Source organism: Pygoscelis adeliae, unplaced genomic scaffold (assembly GCF_000699105.1).
Source record: "Pygoscelis adeliae isolate BGI_AS28 unplaced genomic scaffold, ASM69910v1 Scaffold31, whole genome shotgun sequence".
NCBI classification, from domain to species: domain Eukaryota; kingdom Metazoa; phylum Chordata; class Aves; order Sphenisciformes; family Spheniscidae; genus Pygoscelis; species Pygoscelis adeliae.
The window spans coordinates 2,257,658-2,281,933 of record NW_008824233.1 but is presented as its reverse complement, the minus strand read 5'-3'; the positions used below and the strand labels follow the sequence as shown (position 1 = coordinate 2,281,933).

The window sequence follows — 24,276 nt, the reverse complement described above, 5'->3', positions numbered from 1 at the left end:
GGCACAATTAAATGCCAAGGACTGTACTATGAGTCAACCATTGGAGTTAGAACTTCTGCTGTGCTTGAAGGGCGCGACTTTGGGCAATAGCAGAAATACAATGACATGGATTAGATGGGAAGTATTACTTGACATAATAAAATTTCAGGCTTATTGTGTAATCAAGGACCCTGAATCAAACCCCAAATCAGACTGGTTTTCAGAATTGTGGGGCATTGCCTTGTATAACCAAGTTTGTGAAATAACAAAAGAATAATTCCCTGCCTCCAGCACCGCGAACATCCTTACACCAGAAGGATAACTGAAGTCAAGTCAAATGTCGGAGGGAAACTACAGGAGCTTGATGAGAATAGGTTTATTATTAGGACATATGTCCTCCGCCAAAGCAGGCAAAGGGTCCAAGAGAATTGAAATGCCTTAATTAAATACATCGTGGCTAAAAAAGTAGGAGATGATTGATTTCTGTAAAGATATTTTATGTCCTGATTTGGAATAAACAGTTCTATTTCAGTAACAGAATCCCCATGCAACTGATTGTCCCTTTACTTTTAAAACAAATTTGAAATTAACTTAGAAGCAGAAAATTCACAGATGTTACCTGCTGCACTCCGTTTAAAGAAGATGTGAATTTCACCCAGTATTGATTTTTTCAAGTGTGTCAGATTTGTGAATGGAGTTTGTTTTCAAAAAGTTCTGTTTAATATAAACGCAGTTGTTCATTCTTTATCCTTCACCTGCATAAACTGTACTGATTTGTTTATTTCTTAAGTTCGGTGTTCAGTGTTAACGTTGTTGAATATTAAAGAAATGGTGGAACGTATAAATCAATCCAGTCTGCCGTTTTGTGATGATAGCTGGATTAGGATACAGGATTTGAACTCAACTCTGTTGTATATCTATTGGTTGTAGCCTTTCCTCATACAGGAAAGATATTACAGTTACCTGCTTTGCATAATGAAATGACCCATTTTCATACTAAGCACATAATAATAATGTTATATCCTTCAGGGACTATGATACAAACAAAATCAATTATATGTATGCTCAGTATGTCAAGAATACGATGGAGCCTCTCAACATCCCAGATGTCTGCAAAGACAGAAGATTTCCCTGGACAGTAAGTAAAATAAGCTTAGATTTGAAATTCAGAAATGGAAAATGTTTTTCTGTTTACCTGTCAAACCTTTTTTGGTTTCCCCTTATTATTTCTATTAATTTAGTGGCCACAGTTAGAATTACGCAAATGCAAAGGAAGGTGCATTTGCTTGGTAAAATTCATTATCAGTGAAGAAATGGTACAATACTCACACAGCGAGCCGGGTGGCCAGGGGAGGGATTTAGCCCTACAGCCATTATTAAAAAAGCCTAATATTAATTTGTCGATAAATAGACAGAGCTTGCAATATGTTCTGTGGAAAACATTTCAGTGAAGAACCGTTGGAGGTTTTCATAGTAATCCTCGGTAGTTCACTGTGAGGGTTGGGAGGCTCTCAGAAGTTCCTTCCCTTTTATCCTCTCCTTTCCCTTCTTGTTCTGGCAAAGATTAATGCTACAGATGCAAGTTCTTTGCTGTTTTGGAGAAGGAACAACTTCACTTTTCTTTGGGAGCTTTTGCTTCATGCTTCCTCAAGTGTGAGCTTGTGGTATGGTGTACTACTGAAAACACAGATACTGGAGAGTTAGGAGGGAAGGTCACTTGGCAAGACTCAGATTGCAGTCAGGTTACCTTCAAAGTCGTCATCAACAAAAAGCAAACTTGTAATTCTGTATTTTCCTGTCAATACAGAAATTAGAAAGATGTCTGCTTTTCTTATTATATTTAAGCCTGTCAGCTAGAGGGGCTCAGGGAGAGGGTAATAAGAGGGAGAGGAGTTATTATGATCAGCAGATAGCTTTTTACCAAACTCTTTGTTCTGAGATGCACAACGAAAAGGTCAGAAAATACAGTGTTCACTGTGATTGTTCCAGTAAGTGGAAAGAAGGGGCAGGCTCATGGTGGGGAGCTGTGTCGCTTCCCTTTTTCTCCGTGCAAGGTTTCATGGATGTTCTGGAGTGGGTTTCTATGAAGGACTGAGCAACACAGGAACTGAGCGCTTACCACTTTGCAGTACAGGGCCCAAAGCTATCTTAACTGCAGGAGTGGAAGTAAAAACAGAATTGGATGGAAATACTGTATTAGATCAATAAAGAAAGAGGTGATTATTTTGAAGACATTTTAAAATAAAATTAATACCTTGAGAGTCATCCAAACAATTGTTTGTCTGAAACAGGCCTTTCACTCTGTCAGCAGGGTTAGAGTTCTTTTGCATTTTTGCCTGGAATCTAGATGACTTACACCTTATGCATGTAAAAGAAGCTCATAAAAAGAAAATAATAGTACTGCTAGAAGGAATTTTGGATAATGTTTTTCAACGCACAGTGGCTGCATCTCCACCACTGTGTAGGAGCAGTCTCGAGGCAGGGCTGTAGGCTAAGTGTTTTGAAATCTGACAAACCCTGACATGAGGGAAATCCCAGGTGTACCTAGTGCCCTAGAAACCCTGGCTTGCCTCTTTCTTTGGAGGACATTCAACAGCATGCTTACTCACCTTATGAAAATAACTTTGTGCTTTCTAAATGCTTTGGTGGCCTCAGCTACCTAGGTAGTGACATGAGGCAGAACAACAGCTTGAGTCTATTTGTGGAAAAGCTGTGATGTTGTCTGCCTCAGGTTCGGGCCACTTACAAGGACAGTACAGAAGCCAAATGCTAAGCTTCAGCAGTCATGTGTACGTGTTCTTCCCTGAACCAACAAAGTTAGTGCAGTGGGGACAAAGTTCAAGTATCTACAAGACTCCTTAAAGGAATTTAAGCCTGTTTTTGCTTAATCTCCTTCCTGTTCATACAGGAGCACTGTCATCTTATCTCCAATCCAGCCCAGTTTGACTTTCAATGCATCTGAACTTTACCATGAAACAGCAGGTTCTTCTCAGGGTAGCCATAAACCAATTTTCATGCACGCTTGACTTTGTGTTTCTCAGCTGCCCTTGCTGGAGAGGTCTAGGGAGAGATGCTGATTCTTATATCCTTTTTTACAGCTGATTTCACAGGTATGTCACAGTTCAGAAAACAGCAAATCCTACTCTTGAGTTATTCCATATACCCTCTTGATAATGGGCTACTATTAAGTAGTAGTACTTAAGTTCCTGGAGTCATGTAAAGTATCTGGCATGATGAAATCCTTTAATGCTTAATAGAATAAAATAATAGAATCACATTTCCTATTGCCACTTGTAAGCATTATAGTGTTTGTGCATTTGCCTGCAAAGAAACTGTCTGCTGTCCTTGCACAGCACCAGGTCTTCGGAAGACTGCAGAATGTTGACCTAGTTGGTGGTAGTTTTCCTACCTGTTGTTCTTTGGATCATAATTTGGTCTCCACTAAGTCCCCGTTCATTGCGTTGGCGGATTAATCAAGGCATCTCAAACAAACCAAAAGAGTTTACAAAAATTTTAGTGCCACAAAATGCACAGTTAGCTTAATGTCAGGTAGTTACTCTTGTTTTATGACATCTGTTCCTTACATTGCCGTATTGCAAGTGAGGGGATATGCTGGAAAGGGGAGAGGCGAGTTCCTTTTACAGCTCATCACCTGATGAGAGTAAAAAGGTGTCCTAAAACCCATCTGATCTCTTTTCAGCTGCACTGAGTGGAACACTTTGTCTTGGTGCAAAGTTGTCATTTTCATAGAAGTGGTACCTTCTAATGAAAGAACCTATTATAAAATCAGCACATTTTTAGCACAATTACACAAGTCACTGTACACTCCTACTGAATGAAGATTATCATCATTACCTGTATTGTTATTCACCAAAGCTTGTATCAGATACTGTGTTTACTATGTCCAGCCAAAGATGTACAAACTCTTTCAAGACGTGGTTGCTTTTTGAAGGAGTATGTAAGCCAAGAAGAGTTGTAGACCCTAGCTCTACAGCTTTTTCACTTCAGCCACTTAAACGTTAGTCTTTAAAATTGTAACTGTATTTTTTTGTTTGTTTAACAGAATGACAATGCAGAAAATGTAAGTCAACACATAAAGAGTTTGCTGTGTACACCAATAAAAAATGGGAAAAAGAATAAAGTGATAGGTAGGTATCTTTACAAAAAATATTTTTATACATTTCATAGAAATATTTCTGTGCTCCACAGTAAAATCTCAGCAACGTGGAATCTCAGCCCAGGAGAAAAGATCCTTAATTATCATGTTTTCAACTAATAAGTCCACTGCAAGCTTGACTGTAAATAGCTTACCTAGTAAGTTACCAAGTATTTACAACACTCTTGTGATACTTCACCATTTTCATAGCTTCTTTGCCTTCGAAAATTTTCTGTGAGCAAAATTAGTTTCATTGCTTCCTGTTTAGAGAGTCAGTTACCACTCTTGCTTGTGTAGATCTTTTATAAGGTAGTGGAAGGAAGAGAAGACGTAAATCGGTAAATAAGCTCTTTAGGCCTGAGCTGTCTGTAGTGCTGGGCTTTTAGAGAACAGTGGTGGCACGTGGAAAGGCAAGCTAAACTGCACAGACATTGACAGTTTCCTCAAATGAGACTGAGCTATGGAAAGATTCATACATTAGAAGGCTAGCTGCTGTGCAATTTTGGTGCTACAAATTGCCCTTTGGAGGTGCCTGCTTCTATCTGTGGACTACATAGGGAGCCTACAGTGCTATCGTAAGACACTGTGTCTAAAGCTACCCAGTGTAAATATCTCTGCAGCCTCTCGTTGCTTTTTCTAGAACTACTTTTCTTCTATTTTAAAGAGTGGCCATAGTACCACTGGTTTCCTGGGGTAACATTTTCAGAAGAAATTTGACATTGGTTGGGTCCACATAGGCCTAGATGCTTATGGAAACTTAGAAGCCTTCTTATCTCTGGTTCCCTAAAAATATCTAGGTGGCCATGGTCTCGGTCCTCAAAGATGAGTATACGCCTAAATAGTTTTGAGGATCTGGTCAGGGAATAAGCTTGATGAGCTTTAAGTCTTTCAGTGAGTTTCAGATTCACCTTAAACAAAGGGATGATGATGCTTTTGGATATTACCAGGACTTCCCTGTCCCATGAAGAGTAGAATGAGTGTCAGCCTGCTTTCCTGGCAACAGTAAGTTCCACAAGCAAACAGAACATAAAATATACTGATTCCTAGATAGCCGCACGAATCCAACTTCCTCAGCTTTACAAAATTTGGCACGTAAATGTTAAGAGTTCCAAGAATGCATGGTTTTAATGGTCTTCAAATAATTTTCCTTGAGAATTATGGCAAAACTGCATAACCCAATGTATATAGTAAATATGAGGTCCCTTTTCCATGAAGACAGATCTTTTTTTTTCTTTTTTTTAACTCCTGAAGCAGAAAGAGAAGCATCATCTTTACCTAATGGAGTTCTCTGAAATTTCTTTTGATATCAGCTTCTTTAATGAGTTCTTTTATTACTTTGTTTTAAATATTCTACCAGACCCTAGAACACCAAGATGAAGATTGAACTGTTGAGCTTTAATTAGAGATATTTCACTATGCTGTTAGCTACTGATAAAACAGTTGCATCTGATCTCATATAGGTTTTTTTCTATTGTTATTGTCTGTGGAAGTTCAAACTGAAAGTTTCAGTCAGGCCACCCATTTAGGTGGGTTTTTCAAATCTGAGTAATTCTCACTGGGAAATGTTCTTCGAAGTCTTTTAAGGTTTCACAGCCTGCCTGATGTTCAGATCTTTAATAGGGCAAGGTCAAGAAGTTGTGTTTGGGACAATACCCAAAAGTTCCTTTAGCATGCTATATACTATGTAAGACTATTATTACGTTTACTTTTTTATTTTTAAGATTAGTATACCCAAAACCAGAATTTGGGAAGTGGGGTGTGCAGATGGGCATGGGGTGGGAAAAACTGTCCACAGCAAAACCAAGCAAATCTTACTGGCAAGAAAGATGAGAACTTTTTTATTCTCCTGACTTTTGCATTTTTCAGGTATGTGGTGAAAGCTTTACAGAATCTTTCTGTGGTTTTATAACTACGTCCCAATAAAAGACTTCTGAGTTCCTTTAATTGTAATGTGTGGACCCCTCAATGCTTTGGGGAAGCTTTTGAAAAAGATTATGGTTAAAGAGTCTTAAGTACTGCATAGTATATTTACTGCAGTTCTTTCATTTTTTTAAGAGACATTTACACGCATCCAAATGCTGCGTCTTTTAAGAATTCATTTGCTTTTCTGGCTTATTCACTGTTGAGTCTTAATCTTGTGTTTGTTACATCACAGTTGCTATGGACATAATTATAATGTCATAAACAGTACTAAACAGAGATCTGAAAGTGAGTTTCATGGGATTTTCCTATAGAGTTTTGTAAGTCAGCTTCTTTTTCCCAGGGAAAGTTAATCTTGTTCTTAGTGAATCCTTATTTGCTGGGATTATATATTTTTACTATCATTCAAGTATGTAGTCATCTCATTCCATTAAGGTTCAGAATCCTGTTTGCCACAACAGTTTACAGCTACAGTTATAATATTCTTACTGATCTCTTTAGAGGAGACTGATACTAAAATAAGTTCCCCAAACAGAATGTAATTTGGAAACACGACAGTGTTACATTGTCACCAGACATTAAAACTTCTACAGGCCAGGCCAGTGTTCTTCTAAAAACACAGTTTGCATGTGTGTGCTACATTCTTTTCCTTAGTTTTTCTACCTGCTGTAACAGGGAAGATGCACACTGGCTCCTTCAAAGACTTTTTTTCCTTTTAATTATAAAGCTCAGTGAGCTTTTTAGTCTGTAAATATGGAGTACTGAAATGCTGGAAATACTTTCATATAAAAAATTACTGTCACTGACAAGACCTTACAGTAGCTGCTGATTATGTTCACTGTTGGTACTGCTGTAAAATAGTATTCATTATAATTTCTTCCCTACCCATAAGCAGAGAGCAAATCCGTCCTCCCTGACCTGACTATGGTGAAGTGTAAGGCATTCAGATTCTGTTTTTATATCCTGTGTAAATTAGGAGTAGCTCTACTGACGCAAGAAAACCTAAAAATTGTTAAGTGTTCTGGAAGCACCATGCTAAATAGTTACCTTCTCTTTTGCTAGTTAAATACATATTTAGTATTTTACTCTTTCTGCTGCAAAGTGTTGTTCATAAAATACACAAAGTATACAAATGGTACTCAATAGCAATTTATAGAAAATGAAGACTTTTTCATTTAGTAGCTTTTTTCAGAATTTTTAATTTGCAACTATTATTTTCACTGGAATAATTGTTTGCAGTTGGCCAGGAAAATGCTAGCTTTTATGCTCAAAACTGTTAGAACTCACACTCATGAGAGTGGGAAAACATTTGGACTCAAGACAATAATCACCCCCAAAGCAGTTTTGGCCAAAGACAATGTATACTTACAATGCAGCTGCTTTAATTAATATTCTGGTAACTTAGCAGAAACTGCCATCCGCTAGGTAAAACTAAAGTGAGGTGTATGTGTGAATTTCCCTCTGCTTAAAATGGTGTCAGGGATTTAAGCTGCAGCAAGGTTTGGTAGAAGTCACCTGTCAGACCTTTCACTGGCACATGCACAGAAAAGTCCAGAAATTCTTAACAGAAAATAAACAGATCCAACTACCAACAAGATTGAACCTAACACGCTAAATTCAGTAAGATGCTTTTCAATGAGTTCAGCAGTCTTCAGAGCAGGCTGTAATTCAATCACATCCTCATAGAATCAGCGAGTATGCTTAAGCTTTGAGCCTCAACTTGGGTATTCTCCGTTTAATTCACTTATTTTAAAAAACTTCCAGTACTGACTCAAATAAGGAAGTGAAAACTCTGTGTACCACTGTTCTGACTTTCATAAATGTTCTTTTGGCGTGGTTACAAAAACTTAATTAGCCTCTAAAGGACAAATTGTCTTTAGGGATTAAATCAATCTAGAATACTATTAATAATAAAAGTTAGGATGAAAACGACCCTAGAATTTCACAAGACAATCAAGTCTGTAAAGGCCTACATTTTTGTTTTACAAATCCTAATAAATATTTTTGAGTCTACTAAGTAATATATAATGTTTTAGCATTTATTCTATAATACCAGTGAAATTACTCTAAAAAACTTCAGGGAAAATCCTACAGCACTCCTGTGTGTCACTTCTGTTGTGTATATTGGTGGTTTATACTGTAGGCTAAACTGTCCTAAACTTAATTTTTCTCTTGATGTTCCATACAATAGGTGATATGTTGGCAGTTCTCTGTATTACTTCTTTTAATTCCTGTATCCTGGCATAGGGGTTTGCCAGCTTGTGAATAAGATGGAAGAAAACTCGGGCAAAATCAAGGCTTTCAACAGAAATGATGAACAGTTCCTGGAAGCATTTGTCATCTTTTGTGGCTTGGGGATCCAGAATACACAGATGTACGAAGCTGTAGAAAGAGCCATGGCCAAACAGATGGTGACATTAGAGGTGAGCTCAAAATCTAGGTGGTCCTTAATTAGCCCAAAACAGATCCTAATTTTCTCCAGACCCTGTCTGTTCTACACGTAAGTGCAGCTACTCACATGGATACTAAACAGAAATTGTTCTCCCCCAGGAGAACAGCATTTGGCCTGCTGAATTGCACAGAAATTTTTCTGCTTGTTTCTGTATCTGCCAGCAGACTATTTTATTTGGTATTGCATTTTAACTTTACTCATGAGATTTAGTGGTGAGTTGAATGCATCTTTTCCTCTACATGAGGCTGCACGTTGGCAACGTAGCGGGTTTGTTCTGTTGCGTAGGAAGAGGAAATAGTTTGGGGGATTAGGGGCTTCCTTTTCTTGTCTGAGGTTTTCTGTGATGATTTTGGCTCCATCCTTTAGACAAACTGGTTTGTGGAGTAACAGCAGCATTATTGTAGGTTTTCAGCAATTTCCTCAGACTCCATCAAACCATATCAAGATGAACGTCATCTGGTCTCAGCCTTTGAATCCATTACTGTTAAGTTTAATAGCTAAAGAAGGCTTTAGTCTGAGAAGCTGAATTACTCAGAGGTGATAACTTGAAGCTGAAAGTGAGAAATTTGTAGACTTTGGATCTCCTAACGTCCATTATGTAAACGGAGTGTTTGCAGAATTCCTAAAATGGGGATTACGTACCCCATAGCCTCTATAAGAAATGTTACAACTCTCAAATAAACCTGTATTAAGTCATGTTAAATAAAAAGGTGGTAAAATTATTGTAAAAATAATTTCAGTTCTTTAAAAAAAAGAGCTGTTTGTTTATATGGCAAATTAGCAATTCTCTCTCCTGCTATAACACTTTATGGGTAATATAGGAAGTCCAGACAGATTATAGGTTAGTGTATAAGATGGCTTCTTTACAAAAAAAGTCAGTCTCTAGTTGCTTAAAAAACTCCATAACATTTTCATGTCCTGTGTTCTCAACAGCTAAAAAATATGAGCTTATTTTGTTAATTTAAAACAAACATATTGTCTTTCAGACTTTTTTGCCAAGTTTCAGTTAGGGCAAAACTTTCTCTTCTGTCTGAATAAACTCCTGAAAGGATTATTATGGCAACAATGTCAGGCTCATAATTATAGCAGTTTCATGTATTATTTGTCTTTGAAAGTGGGGCATGAAAACTTTCCAAAGAGAAAATCAGAGTTCTTTGCTCTTTTATAGAAACTATTTACGTTTTCCTGGCCTAATTATCTCAAGAAGATTCTGTGCTGTGGGAGATTTGTGAAAGCTGCAGATACCTCCCCATACGCTTTCAGAGAGCTCCCTTAAAACCAGTGCAGGCCCTGCATGGACACTAGATTTCATCAGCAAATGCAATGCAATGCAGTGCAGCTGCAAGCTGAAAATGCTGCTTTAGGAAGAATACCTTTTTATCACATTGCTCTTTTGTTTGTACTAAGGGCTGCTTTTCTGTTTCTGTAGGTTCTCTCATACCATGCTTCTGCTGCTGAGGAGGAAACGAGGGAGCTGCAGGTAACAGCGGTAATTGAATTTTTTACTATTACTTCAGAAGTATTCCATTAATAGAACAACAAAGGGCAGTCTTTTACACAGATGTGATCCCTAAACGTGCAGAAGCACATCTTCCAGAAATAAAAATTACAGTGAAGCTTAAACTGATCGGTTCCTGAGTTGAATCAATACATCACATAAAAGGGAAATGTTACGATGCCTATGATGAGAGATACAGGTTGGCCAGAGAGCTGCAGTTACAGGAGAACCAGAAGTATACTGGTTTCCATGCCTTTCTCATGGGTTTAAGTGACAGAAACAGCTGAGTTAATACTAACTCACAATGATTACGTATTTCAGAAGCAAAATGTTGAGAACTCTTCTCTCTGCAGCTAAGTCTGAATGTTGTATATTTTATATCTTTGGTACCTTTCAAGCATCCCAAGTATAGGTGCAGCTTTATGGCCTTACACAGAAATTCGCTGTTTAATTGTTAATGCAATGATTCTTTTTCATTTTTATGGTTACTTCTCTGTGCAGTGTCCTGTTCAATTCTGTGTTTAGAAACCACTGCCTAAGGAATAGCTACAGCTCTGATTTCAAGTGTAGTTCAAAGCACAACCTGTGCTTAGTCTCTCCAGTTCTCTGTTGGAGCAGACATTCTGGGGAAATAGCATCACCCCTGCTGTACGAAAAAGAAATGGGAGAGATGGAGGAATGGAGAGGAAGGTAGACATAGGGGACCACAGGCTGGGTAGTATGGGACTGGACTGGACAAGCAAGGTGCCACAGAATAAGGCACAAGACTAAGGATAGTTCTAGAATGGTTAGCATCACACAGATTTTGAACCTCAGTCCTAACACGCTGTTGTTACTCATTGATAAAGAGGCACTGACAAGACCAGCATGCAACGCATCTCCTATGGTTTCTCTTCAGGGCTTGCGTTGTAATCTCTGTGGTTACATCTTTACTTCTAAATAAAACAGAACCACAATAAACCTAGCACTGAACCAGTGTCCACCTTAACTGTCCACGTGCTTCCTAGCACAATCTCGGCCCGTGTCAACCACCATGTTCTAAGGCGATACCAGAGCACATGGTACCAGAGCACACAGCCCAGGCCTTCTCCACTAGGCACTGTGGATGAGTGCACCACATTTGGCTTCCTCTAGCCTACAGTCTTGCAGCGATATTTGAGCAGGTTTTGCACCCTCAGATATACTGCATATCCTCACATCACATCCCAGGGCATGAAACAAATACCCTTATTTTCACGCTATGAAGCCATCACTCTGAATTTTAACAGAGTAGTCAGATTAGTTCAGATAATGTGAGCTGAAAAAAGAAAACAGGCACTAAAAATAAGGGTATCTTAGAACTTCAGGGCACCACATGGAGCCCAAAGCAAACCATGGACCAAGTGCTATGTAGTATGGACAAATCAGTTTGTGGCATTTCGCCTCATTGGTAGAGAATGATCCCTGTCCTATTTTATATAGCAGTATAGGTCTAACCACCTCTTTGATAATTTGGTTTCTTCTTTGTGCTTTTGTGTACAAGATACCTAATTCAGTGACCATTCCTAAAATTGCTCCTTTAGGCATTACTCTCTTCTTTAGAAAGTTTAACTTCTTTGTTCGTCACCACATTCCACCACTTTCATTACTCAAAACTTCCCTTATGGCATATAGATTTTCTAATTGTGTGGCCTTTTATGAAAGTAGTTCTCTTCTGCCTTTTTCCAGTTTGTTTTTCGTTGTAAATTGTGATGATTTAATTTCTTCATAGTTGTCACCCCTCCTTCTTCTCAAGAACAGAGAGCAGCTTAGATTTCAATGTGAAATTTGTGGGGTGCGTCGCACAAAAGAAAACATTGATCCTTGATTTTTTTTCTCAATTACTGACTGTGAAGTAATTTGAGATCTTCACATGCCAAGCATTATGAAAGTGCTACTACTATTATGGTAAAAGTTGCTTGAAATACTTCTTGCTTTGTGGAGTCTCTTCATGTTAAAAGATTTTACTACCTACTAGCATGTACGTGGTCTCCAGTCTGCTATTCACCTGATTTAGTATATGATCTATATTTTTGCATCTGGTTCTGCAAGTGCCTTAGTTATGTCTTAGACTACCACTCAGTCCCTGACTTCCAAATAACCCAAGCTTCTGTATGTCTTTACTTCATTGCTAGCTCACCTCATGGATGTCCATGATAGCCAAACAGATGGTCAAAGCCGAGTCAAAACATTACAAATCTAAAGGAAAATTTATAAAATTGAGAAATTAGTTGTTTTATAATGTGTTTAAGAATAAAACCACAGCCGATATTTGGTCTTAAGTCTTGCACGCAGTTCTTACTGACTTCAGGAGAGGCTTATTCTGTACATAGGTTGAGCTTGGCATTCAGTCACATGCATGCGCTTATAAAGAATGTAAAATAGTAACATACAAACTGACACATTCTTTGCTATGGAAAAAATATGTTCTGTAACCTTTCTCAGTTTGAATAACCATCAAGAGAAACACTTTTTAAAATTGTCTTCAACATTTTAAAGACTGTCTACTTCCTTTAATGATTGTTGGGACTCAGGAAACCCTCTTCTGATTATAGTTCTAGATAGGATAAGCTCTCCTGAGCATGCTAGTGCATGATGGTATATATACATCTTTGTAGAAGATCAAAGTGCTTCAAATAAAAATTAATCTTGAAATCTTCCCAAATCCACAAATGAGGACTATCAGTGACAGACCCCATTCCATTCACCTTTTCTTCTCAGGAACCAGTAAGAGGGATGGGATCGGCCAGTTTGTGCTATCTGAACAGGAACAGGAATTTACTCTAGAGTACAAGCACCCTGATAGAAAAGACCTTGCCAAAAGCTACCTATTTTCCAAACCAAGGTATGGAGAACAGGATGTTAATTTTGAATTTGTTCTGCAGTTGACCAGAAGAATGGTAGCCTTATACAGGAAGGCGATTTTAGGTCCCACTATAAGTTGATCTCAAACAGCTTTGTGCTTGAAAAATCAAAATTAATGTAAAAAGAAGAAACCATTAAAATACTTTTTTCTCCAAAATTTAGGAGTATATAAAAATTCCAAACATACTGACTATTTTTATAGTAAGTTGAAAGATAGGAGTATCAACACTGAAAAAAAAATTCTTTTTTTCTCAGTTAATTGTAAATTGCAAATCTCTGAGGCCAAAATCGAACTGTTAAAATTCAGCTGGAGTCCAGTAGCCAGCTTGATGAATGATGGCCACAAAACATAAATCTTCCCTAACTGAGAGACAGGACCTCTATAATGGCAGTTCCCATTGATTTTAGGAGCAATGAAGACCATAAATTCACAAAGGAATGAGGTAAAAGTTATCCTCAAGTATTTCAGCGGGCATTGCAGAACTCAATTTAGTTTTGGAAGCTGCTCTTGACCCTTGAGGATAGAGCACTCCTTAGCCCTTAAAAGTTTACATTCTTCTTCTCTAAAAATTTAAAGAAGCTCTTGTCTTTTCAGTTGTACAGCTCTGTAGTACAAAAAAAAAAAAAAAGTAGTTTTTTCTGTTATTTTGTAACTAAACACAATGTAAAGTTTAGTATAAGTGCTCCCCTAGCTAGGACACATGCTGTCAGAACGTTACTCAGCAGAATCAATGGTATATCAAAATAGATAGAGGACTTGAGCTTTATAGCATAATATTGGAATTGATACTTGTACTTACTATCTTTGAATCATTACAGTTAATATATACTTTATTAGTGAGACATGGCATTGGCAACAGAAATTACTACAGCATGTCGCAAGTGACATTTGTGACACCAGAATTATCAGGAAGTTTCTCTAATTTAAAACTGTAGCTTTCAAATACATTTAATTTGTGTACTCCTGAAAGGTTTAGATTGGAGGAGCAAAACCTTACAGACAGAATTTCAACCTACTGACAATAGCCTTGGTTTTCTTCTTAATTACCCTATGATGAGACGCGATTGCAGACCTTTATCCTAAAAATCCACATGGTACAGTCACATGGTTAATACTCCTGCACTGCAGTCTTTTAGTTGAATCAATTAAAACCTTATTCCTAAAACACGGGAAAGAGACAAATCTTGCCCTTTAAATATCTGTTGTTAGCATGTACCCTTTGAGATACAGCATCATTGCTGCCTTTTTTTCCTTTGTCTCTGTACTCACGAAGTAGAACACAATTAAATGTTGCAACTATCAACCTCTGTCATTTTTTTTCTGAAACTATTTGCTGTTTCTGTGCATCGATAAAGGTAGCAGTACTTGAAAAGAGATAGGGCCAAGTGAGTTTCAAGATCAAGTCATTCATGTTAAAGACATCAGTACTCCTATTCCTAGTCTTAACCTAAGTCCTGGATAGGTAGTGACAAAGGGAGAACTTGCTACCCAAGTTGAGAAAGCTAACTTACTTCCTTAGCTTCTCCTCTTAGCCGTGAGAGAGAGACAGGTGATTCTAGAAAGCAGTTCAGAGCAAGTGATTATTTTAAGTACCGATTCAGGGAAATATGCAAGCGTGGCAGTTCCTTTCTTATGCAAATGATTCTTTCCTTGCAATCTAACTTAAACTGTCGGCAAGGTGCACAGAACTTTTTTTTTCTTTTTTGGTGTGCTGACAAAGACTTATCAAAAACTTCTGTGAAGTACTTCTGCTAGTATTTTCCCCTAATTAAGAATAAATTCTACCACCTTCCTGGGATACCTTTGTGTTGACTATCTTGCCATTAACACATCATAGAAAGACTTCAGTTTTGAAATCGGCATGTGGAGCAGCTAACTAATATAACCACCTTGCCTGAAGTGACAGATGGATGTTACTCATAGTTTATTTCAGGCTTCAGATTGTACAACTTTGATGTAATGTGTGGAGATGTGATTCAGGTGCCTAAATAACAGTGATGTAGCAAGTCACTGTCTATAAACTGGACCCTCCCTGGTGGCTAAAGCTGACACATTGCATATCGCAACTTTCGTTCCACTACTGAGGGTCAGCTGATGAATGGCAATTTACTCAGCTTCAGAATTTTATTAGTATTTATTTTGCACTCATATCATTGTATCAAGCCAGCCAAAATAGATTAAAATGATGTTTCTGGATATACCTTTTTACAATTTGCTTTGTTTTGCTTCTAAATAATCTGATAGCACAGAAAATACATGCTTCATCAAGCAGTTGGACTAAATGATTGTGGTAGGTCCTTTCCAGCTGGAACTATTCTATTCTATTCTATTCTATTTATTATCTGCCTTGTGTAACAGGCTGCAGTAAAATTTTTCACTTTCATCATCATTTCCACATACTACGGAACGTCGTATTGCATCAGTCACCTCCTTTGAGCCTGGATAGTGTCTGGAACCTATGTTTTATCATACAAAGCAAATGAAACAAAGCAAAACTGTTTATAATTGCCACTTAGTTACCACAGTGGTCCCACATTTTCCTTAGCTTTCCTTTTGCTGCCAATGTATTTACAGAAACCATTTTTCTTGCCCTTTCCACCCCTCACTAGTTTCAACTCAAGCTGAGCTTTGGTTTTCCCATCTTCATCCCTGCACACTTTGGTAATGTCTCTATATTCTTCCCAGGTAGCCCATCCCCACTTCCTCCTTCCGTGTACTTCATTAATTCATTTGAGCTCACTCAGGAATTCCCTGTTCATCCATGCTGGCCTTTTACCATGCTCGCTTGACTTCCTGCATGCCAGAAGGGACTATTCTTGTGCTTGAGGCTTTCCCTGAAGGTAACGCCTTGGTGTATGAAATGAAGTTACAAGGTTTATTTGTAGGTTTTTCAATCAAAATAGAGGACAAGTTTTTAAAATTATTTTCTATACTTAACCAGGTAATGAAATGGAGTCACTAATTAATTATTCACTACTAATTGCTATTAATACAATGCCTATAGTAAGCAGTAGTAATTAAAAAGCCACAGTTATGCAAAGAGGGGAATTAATTGGCACATTTTCTTCTTTTTGTGACTATTTCATGCTCCTTAGATATTCCTGAGGTGGAGAAATTGAGCAAGAGGCTGTAGTTTGGTCAGTGCTTACAGAAGCTGACCATAGCTCAGTAACTTGAAATTCAAATAGCTGATGAACTTTCATGCTGTAAAATGGGGGCAGATAGCTCTACTGGCTTCAGTAAGTGAAAGAGGAAATACCTAATCCAGTTAAATAACACTTGAGTAGCTATAGCGTGCAGTTTTTTATGTCTCAGCTGAAATGAAACTTATTGTTGTGTCTGTCAAGGGCAGGAGATCAAGGAAAGGAAAGATAAATTATGAATGAAGTCAGAACGCAGGCATGAGGCGTTCTGTTGAGCTCCTACTGTGTCCTTCCGGCCCCCTTCCTCATGAAATACCAGACTGCAGTTGCAGTTTTTCAAAATTATGTCATTAGAGTTCCTGAATGGTTGCATTATTTTCCATTTACATACAAGCCTGGTGGTTCTTTCACATGCTCATAGGTGAAATACCACATGAAACCAAACCGAGGAACACAAAATCACTGGTACAAGAAGTGTGTAAGAATGTTGGAATTTTTTTCTTGTGTAAATACTATTTTTCATAATCTTTCATGACTTTCTGATTTTGACACACAGGAAGGATAACAGGAAACTTACATGGAACAGAGATGGGTAGACGTAGTTACGGGGAGAGCTGATTTGCATGCTACATGTAATAATACTGTAGATTATAACACATGCTTCCTTTTCAGTGTCTCAGCCTTCTAGGACACAGTTCCCCATGCTGGAGAAATGTTTTCCCCTAGAATTACAAAGAGGAAGATAAACACATAGGTTTATTTCTTTCACCATTTCAGTTTTACCTGATTTTCTTTTAAACCATACTCATACTGAGGTGAAACAACTACAAAGAAGTAGCGCTGAGAACTCCATGTTTTATTTTACTGAAAAAACTGATACTAATTTTTGTTCTATAGTGTAAGACTTACCATTTATTTTGTTAGCAACCTTAACATCTGTATTTTGAAGGGCAACCAATACCTATAGTCTGAATTTTATAACTAGAAAAAGTAGAGTTGTAATACATGGAGATATTACTGATAATAAAAGTTACAGTTTTAAGTATACAGTTGGGGTTTTTTGTCTACTTCATAATTTCAAATTTCACATTGAAGGTTTATGACTGTACTCAAATTACATCAAAAACATTGTCCAAAGGTTTTAAAGACTATTGATCACAGGTGAACCCTAATTTTTGAGGTTTCTCGCCCTGAGGAAGCTCTGCTTGTGGACATGTTCTGACTACCACAGCACTGAATGTGGATTCTGTTAGGAATTCTGTTCTAGTGACATCTCTTTCCTCACCATTTTTAGAAAAATGTCAACAGTTACAGATTTTGATGTCTGCACATCCATAAAAACAAACATACAACTCCACTGCCTTATTTTCTCAGTCTCTCAATTTCATACATACTCTTGGTTACAATTTGCATAGGTGATTTAGATAACAGACTGACCAGGTGATCCTTTCCTTATTCTCTTCATCTACAGAAAAGTGTGTGTTAAATCTAAGCAAATAAGGTAATGTTAAACAAGAAAGGCTAAGGAAAGGTAAATGAGATTAAATCATCAGGTTTCAGTATAATGTGAAGGTAAAATTCAGTATCTCTCTACTTCTCTGTTGAAAAAGCACATATTTATGTTATGCTTTCTCTTTCCTAGTGCTAAGCTGTGTTCTCTTATTCTTCTCTAGGCTGCTGTAGTACCATCTGCACAATCTCTCAACCTAACTGACTTCAACTTCAGTGATTTTGAGCTATCAGATTTTGAAACAACACTGTGCACAATTCGAATGTTCACAGACCTCAACCTGGTGCAAAATTTCCAAATGAAACATGAGGTATGAATGCTGGTCAAATGCTGCTTCACATAAAGAGACAAGTTAATTGTTGGAAAATCAGGAGGATAGTGAAACAAGCCTACAGTAAATATAATTGGAAATCTGTATTAAAGAGTAGTTAGCAAACTAGGAAGGTATGTAAAGTGGGAAGTACTGGGGTTTGTTCTCAGTTTGGTTCTACTGAATGATTAATAATTTGGTTAATGGACTGTGAAATGCTTTTAGAAAACTTGAGGAGTGGAGGTAGAGGACTTGGTTAAAATTCAAATGAGTTTGAAAATGTATAGCAATATTTCAAAACCAGGTATTTATTTTCTAGATCACCAGTTTATAGACCAATTTAGATTAGTGGTGTTTAAGGGCCGAAAGGAGTATGTAGTCTGATCTCTTGAATATCCCAGTACTTAGTTTCACCTTTGTAGTAAGGCCAAGAACTTGTACTTCCTTAAGGGATACGTCCCAACAGAAGAGAGGGAGTCAGGTAGCCCAGTAACGGGCGGGCTTCTAGTTCCTAGTGGAGCAATTGTAATGGATTTGCAAAACCAAAAAACCACCATGACAGTAGACACACAATTACACATCTCAATAGAAGCAAGAGAACATTGACAGCTTTGAAGCTACACTTTCAGCTTTCCATACTAGAGCTAAAGAAAACTGGCAGTAGCCTAGCACTCCTAACAGTGGAAAGACAGAGAATACTGCTGCTTTTGTCTGTGTGGAATCGTTTCTGTGGGTGAATGATACTGGATTTTCATTTCTGTCAGTACAACATCTTTCACTAGGAACACTAAAAATTTTCTTGAACAAACCAAGGCCTAGATTCTCAGCCTGCATTTAACATAGAGCAGTAAGTATGCTGTATCCATTTAAACTGAGGGACCTGTTCTAGTACACATTAAATTACTATCTGACCTTCATACCTTTCACTTTCTTAGAAGTAAAGTATAACCCACAACTTGTAATACTGTTGTGTAAAACGTCCAGGACATACTTTCTTCCTGCATAAAAAAATACTACCCAGCAATATAGTAATCGCTGTCTTTCTATCATACTTACTTGCTTTCCAAAGTCCAATTCTGCTTGTCTTTTGGCAAGCTGATATGAGGGAAAAGCCACATGTTCATTATCAAAACAGCTCTTAAGGGAACTCTGTAATTAAAAAAACAAATTTTCTCTATCAAATATGTCATTACAAACACGGATTTTTTTCTCTCAGTTAGCTCAGCATAAGTCAGCTTCTGAATTAACAGCAGTGCACCTGACACTAACATTTAGCCATTAGTAATAAAAACCCAAACCCACAAGTATTACATACTCAATGAGAGGCTGAACTAGTGGCTGTAAGCATATTCTTACCTATGTTCACAGTTACAAGTATGTTATATTTGAACTTAATTGAGTTAAAAGGAATTTTTTTTCTGTAAGAGAGACAGTTTTCAAGCGGGATTAGAGAAAGATTTGTCTTCATAAAAAGAACAGATTTCTAATACATTTACAGTTAACTATGTGATGCTGTTTCTTAAAGGTTCTCTGCAGATGGATTTTAAGTGTAAAGAAAAATTATCGGAAAAATGTTGCTTATCACAATTGGAGACATGCCTTTAATACAGCGCAGTGCATGTTTGCTGCTTTAAAATCTGGTAAAATTCAGGTACATTTTGCTGTTTCTACATTAAGAATCTTTGGGCTAAACAAATTCTGTAATGATGCATAGTTCTGATTGTCCTGTCAGTAAGATGTTCATCATTCCATGGTATTGCTAGTGAAATCAAAATATTTCTGCTGAAGACTTCTGGCTTTAAGGGCTTAGTTTGTGAAATTGTTGTCATGTTGTTACGTACCCAGTTTCAGTTAAATCCTCTGGAAATGATCAGGTGGATATTCCCAAAGGGAATATCTCAAATAAGGCACATACATGATCATGTCCTTTTTTAAAGTTAATGCTTATGCTACAAGCAAGTCAAAAAGGTGGAGAAGAAAAGCACTGACCCTATTTCAGGATGTTTCCTTATAATGTTCAACAGGAAATTTTTTAAGTTCAAACACAGAGCTGAGTACAGCGTTAGACAAACAATAGAACATTTTTTGGAAATAAAGATTTAAATGCTCAGTTCAATGCTTTTGAACTATGTTTCCACCTTCCACTTAAAAGACACATAATAACTTAAAAAACAACCTCATAATTCTTTATTATAAATACCGAAGGGCTAGATGATCCCCAAAATAAGAAAGATATTGATTCAAAATTTTTCCAAAACATGTTTTTAGGTTTTTATATTCTTGAAGAAAAAAAAATGTTTCTGTTCATTCCGAATTAATGTGTTTCTTCATTTTGATTACAGACAGTTGTTGTTAGTTGGTTTATACTATTTTACAGTAAGCACTTCTGAGAGAATAAATAAATCCTATTTGTAGACTAAAACCCAACACCAATAATGAAGACGCACTCCCTTCCTCTACAAACTTTGTCTCACTAAAAAAGAAAGACAAAAGGTGCTGGAAGAGACAAAGGCAAGGGCTTTCGTATTCCTTCTATACTGAAATGGACTTGGTAGTTTTGCTCTGTGTGCGGTCTAGCAATCTCTGATGATCCTGATAGCTTGCTTGCTATTTTTGGAATCCTGTCAGTCTCCACTGCAATTTCCATAAATTGTTTTACTCCTAACTACATTGGATTCACTCCACACTGATTTTCATGTCCTAGATTCTGGAGTCAGAACGGCATTGAACATAAGTCTCTCAATTTTCTCTAGTTTGAGGGGAAAAGCAAGCATTGGGGGACACGTCTTCCTAGGAGAAACATAAAATCAGTCATTTCCAAACTAATTTGTCTTTTGACTAGACTAAGGACAGGTTTCATTATCTAGAAAGCAGATGCAAATCTACAGAAGTTGTAACTGCTTAAAGAAAATTTGGATTTGATTGTGCAGAGGGTACAGGCCCCCAGTGGCAGCGCTGTCACTAGCTGTTCTTCAGATTCCTGTCCTGACTGTTGTGCCTGCTATTCTTGTCCCATTATGAAATGCTGCATGAATACTGTAACTTTGTCCAGCCTCTGCTTCTCAATGGACAGATTTAAATAAATTTTCTATCCAGTTCTATTGAACAATATTAAAGATACAAAATAGTCACAAAAGAGAAACTGTAACCTCTCCACTAATCCTTGTTTGAGCTCCAGGATAGACTCTTTAATAATGAGTCAGATATTGGTTAATTCTGTTTTCCATTAACTTCTGTTAATTTATTTGCCCTGTGATCAATGAAGAGCATGACATTTTCCCCTTCTGATTATTCCAAGGACATTTGTGTAATGAATTTTTGTACCTACTTAGGGAATGTAGCCTAACTCCCTTGAGGTAATAGAGGAGCCGAGCTAAAAGTCACAGGGCCAGAATTTTAAAAAATTCCTCATGCTCTCTCTTTGCTGCCAGGAGACATTATGCAAGCCACTTCCTCTTCTTCTGTATCAGTTTTCTCATCAGTATATATAGGGCTAGATGATGTTCCCTCTGAAATGCTCTGAAAACAGCACTGAGGCCTATGGAGAATGATTATTACTGTGCACCACAACTTCAGAGATAACTCTTCTTCTCAGCATACCATTTTATGTCCTTGTCCTCCTTGGGCCAGAACTGTATCTGCTATGTGGGTAAAGACAAGACAGTAGATACAAAACACACTGTGCAAAATAAATCCCCATCACAAAGCTAACTCACTTCTTGTATTACTCTTTACATATAGAGCAAACTGACTGACTTAGAAACACTGGCTTTGCTGATAGCAACTCTAAGCCATGATTTGGATCACAGGGGAGTGAACAACTCTTACATACAAAGGTAAGTAAGTCAGAGAGAAGTTAAATAAAAACAAATGAATACCAAAATCACAGAGCTAAATTAAGTACAACCTAATTGATTTGATGATGTGAGGCTGTGCAAAGGAGCAGTAAGTGCAAGAACAGCCAGAAACATTCAGGAGTCCAAAGCAAAGATGCACAGCCTCAGTTGCTGACTAACTACGACGGCAGATGAAGTGAACTCTTTGTAGACTGTGCAGGGGCAGCGTCTTCCTCCTCCTGTTCCGGATGTCCCATCCCCCATTTCCCATACAGTGACAGCAAAAGGTCCCAGCTTCTAAGGGACAGCGTGTAGGAAACGTGCAGCTTTTCAGCTTGCTCCCTGCCCAGCCAGCTGCTCCCCGTCTAGTCTGGGCCAGCACACAGCTGAGACCTGCAGCCATCTGATACAAAGGTGTCTCCCTACCATTTTGAACTCTGATTGTTTTACTCATGATTTAGCCATGTTTTTCCAGAATTCTAAGTTGATTTGGATAAGATATATATTTAAAATCACATTTTAAATGTATGTCTGTTTTGCATTGATTCTGGGTTATCTGTACTCTTCAACTTCGATCAATTCTGGAATTACAGAAACCCCTTTACAACGCAAGAAGTCAAAATACTTTCTAAAACCTTGAAATAAAATATTTTTACTAAACAAAATATTTCGCTTTGAAGTTATCAAAATGAAGCATCTGAACTCTGAAAATTCTAGAATTTTCTCCATATTTTAACTGAAAATACTTGGTTTTTTAGAATTTGTTAATAGTTTCAGATCTGCCCAGAATGTGTTTTTCAGTGAATTTAGTATTCACTTCAAATAACAGTATATAGGCAGAAAATAAGTAAGCTGAAGCAGAATTCCTGCCTTTCAGATATATGTTCAGAGTAACACTAAGGCTGATGTGTAAAGCAAAAAAAACCCCAAACCCCAAAACCCCACAAAATTGAAAGAGTAACCTTTTTCTAGTTCCCTAATAGGGGATTCCAGCAGTGACTGTAGCCTTGCAGTGATTGGAACCAGTTAGCTATTTTTTGCTTTATTTATTTAAAAATAAATTTCCTGGAAGACATCTGGAGATGCGTCATCTCCTCTCAAAAATGTCCTGGGAAAGTGTCATAGGCAGCAAAATCTAACATTTGCACATGCTGTAAAGCGGAGATGATTACAGCTTAATAATTCTTTTTCAATAGAAAGTTCAATTAATTTTGTTTTAAAATCCCTCATTTAGATCTAAATGAACAGTTATTTTTTCCAGGAACGGATCCCTTTTGTTTCTTCCTCGAAGCAGGGAGAGTGGATACTTATTCTTAAGCAACAGGGTTTCAAAAATTAAAGTGATCCTGGTAGTAGAAATTACAGGAAATGAACTGCTTAAAGTTCTTTTGGTAGATATGCAGGGTTTTTTTTTCTTTTTCTTCCAAACCCACATGTAAAATAGGCAAGCAGAGAGTATGAAAACTGCATAACCAAACCACTGTGTTCAGAAAGCAATGGTGTCCTTTAGCCTGGCACGGTGGTTTAACAGAAATGCTATGTACTACAGAAGTAGGATCTGAGTTTATTTCCAGCACTTGTGTCTTCCCAGACAGCCAGGGTCTGTAACTACTGAGCAAGCTCTAGTTTGGTGCAGTACTTGGGAAGATAACCTAAGATATTTCTCACATATTTCTCTCTTCAGTCAGGATGAACTTCAGGGGACACAGTATGCATCCCACTTAACTCAATGGGAATTTCACCCAGCATGTGTTGGCACCATCCTACAATTTGTTTCCTTACAGAAACACGCAAGCATATTTGCTCTATACTCCTTTTGCAGTGGTCTCAGAGGAGGTGCTGGGCAGCCAGCCCATAATCCTCAGGGGCTTGCATCCTTTAATCTCCCCTTCTGCGTTTTTGTTTGTCTTTCCATCTTTCTCTCCACATTTTTGTGCTTCTTAAATCCCCGGAGTCTCCTCTTAGGACTTTTATTTGAGTCTCTGTGTGCACTTACTTACATAGGGACCGAATCCTGCAACGACTAATTCATGTGAATGATCCTTAACCGTACAAAAAGTCCCATGGAACTATATGCTAAAAAGGAATTTCTTAGATGATTAAACATTTGTAGGTCAGATTATAATTGGAGTAATAGATTCAAGATCAGCAGCAAAACAGATTTCCAAAAGAAGCCCAATTTAGTTGAAGAGATGACATAAGCAACGTGGGACCAGGGGCTGAAAAGGAAGATAGAGTAGCAAAAGCTAAGAACCATATTATGCAATGAGGAACGGGGGGAAATTAGAAATCCTCAGAGAGGAGGAGTTTCTGTATTTTTCTCTAAAGCTACTCAAAGAGTAAATTCTATTTTCTAGACTAAGATAGCTTTAAATTCTGCAGCCGCACAGTTGGTGTCATGCTGTTTTTCACTGCCTGTAGTACAACCAACATCTTGTTTCTGTTTTGGATTTTACCTTGGGCAAAGGGTAGGTAACGATATTGCAGTAGTTCGGTCATGAAGAGAGTGGTGATGAATGAAGTACCAATACAGTTACTAACACTGGGAAATTACTTGATCAACATTTTGGGCCCTGCACCAGAGTCCA

The 24,276-nt window shown here is 37.6% G+C and overlaps 1 protein-coding gene across 1 annotated transcript in view; it reads left to right on the top strand.

Moving 5' to 3' along the window:
- Nucleotides 1–24,276, top strand: part of PDE5A (phosphodiesterase 5A, cGMP-specific) — a 140,514-nt gene that overhangs the window by 107,715 nt on the left and 8,523 nt on the right. Inside the window, exons 9-15 of the mRNA XM_009334918.1 lie at nucleotides 1,009–1,117; nucleotides 4,043–4,127; nucleotides 8,303–8,478; nucleotides 9,937–9,996; nucleotides 17,706–17,852; nucleotides 19,378–19,503; nucleotides 21,594–21,688. Of these exons, the coding sequence (XP_009333193.1) occupies nucleotides 1,009–1,117; nucleotides 4,043–4,127; nucleotides 8,303–8,478; nucleotides 9,937–9,996; nucleotides 17,706–17,852; nucleotides 19,378–19,503; nucleotides 21,594–21,688 (798 nt within the window). The remainder of the gene's footprint in view (nucleotides 1–1,008; nucleotides 1,118–4,042; nucleotides 4,128–8,302; nucleotides 8,479–9,936; nucleotides 9,997–17,705; nucleotides 17,853–19,377; nucleotides 19,504–21,593; nucleotides 21,689–24,276) is intronic.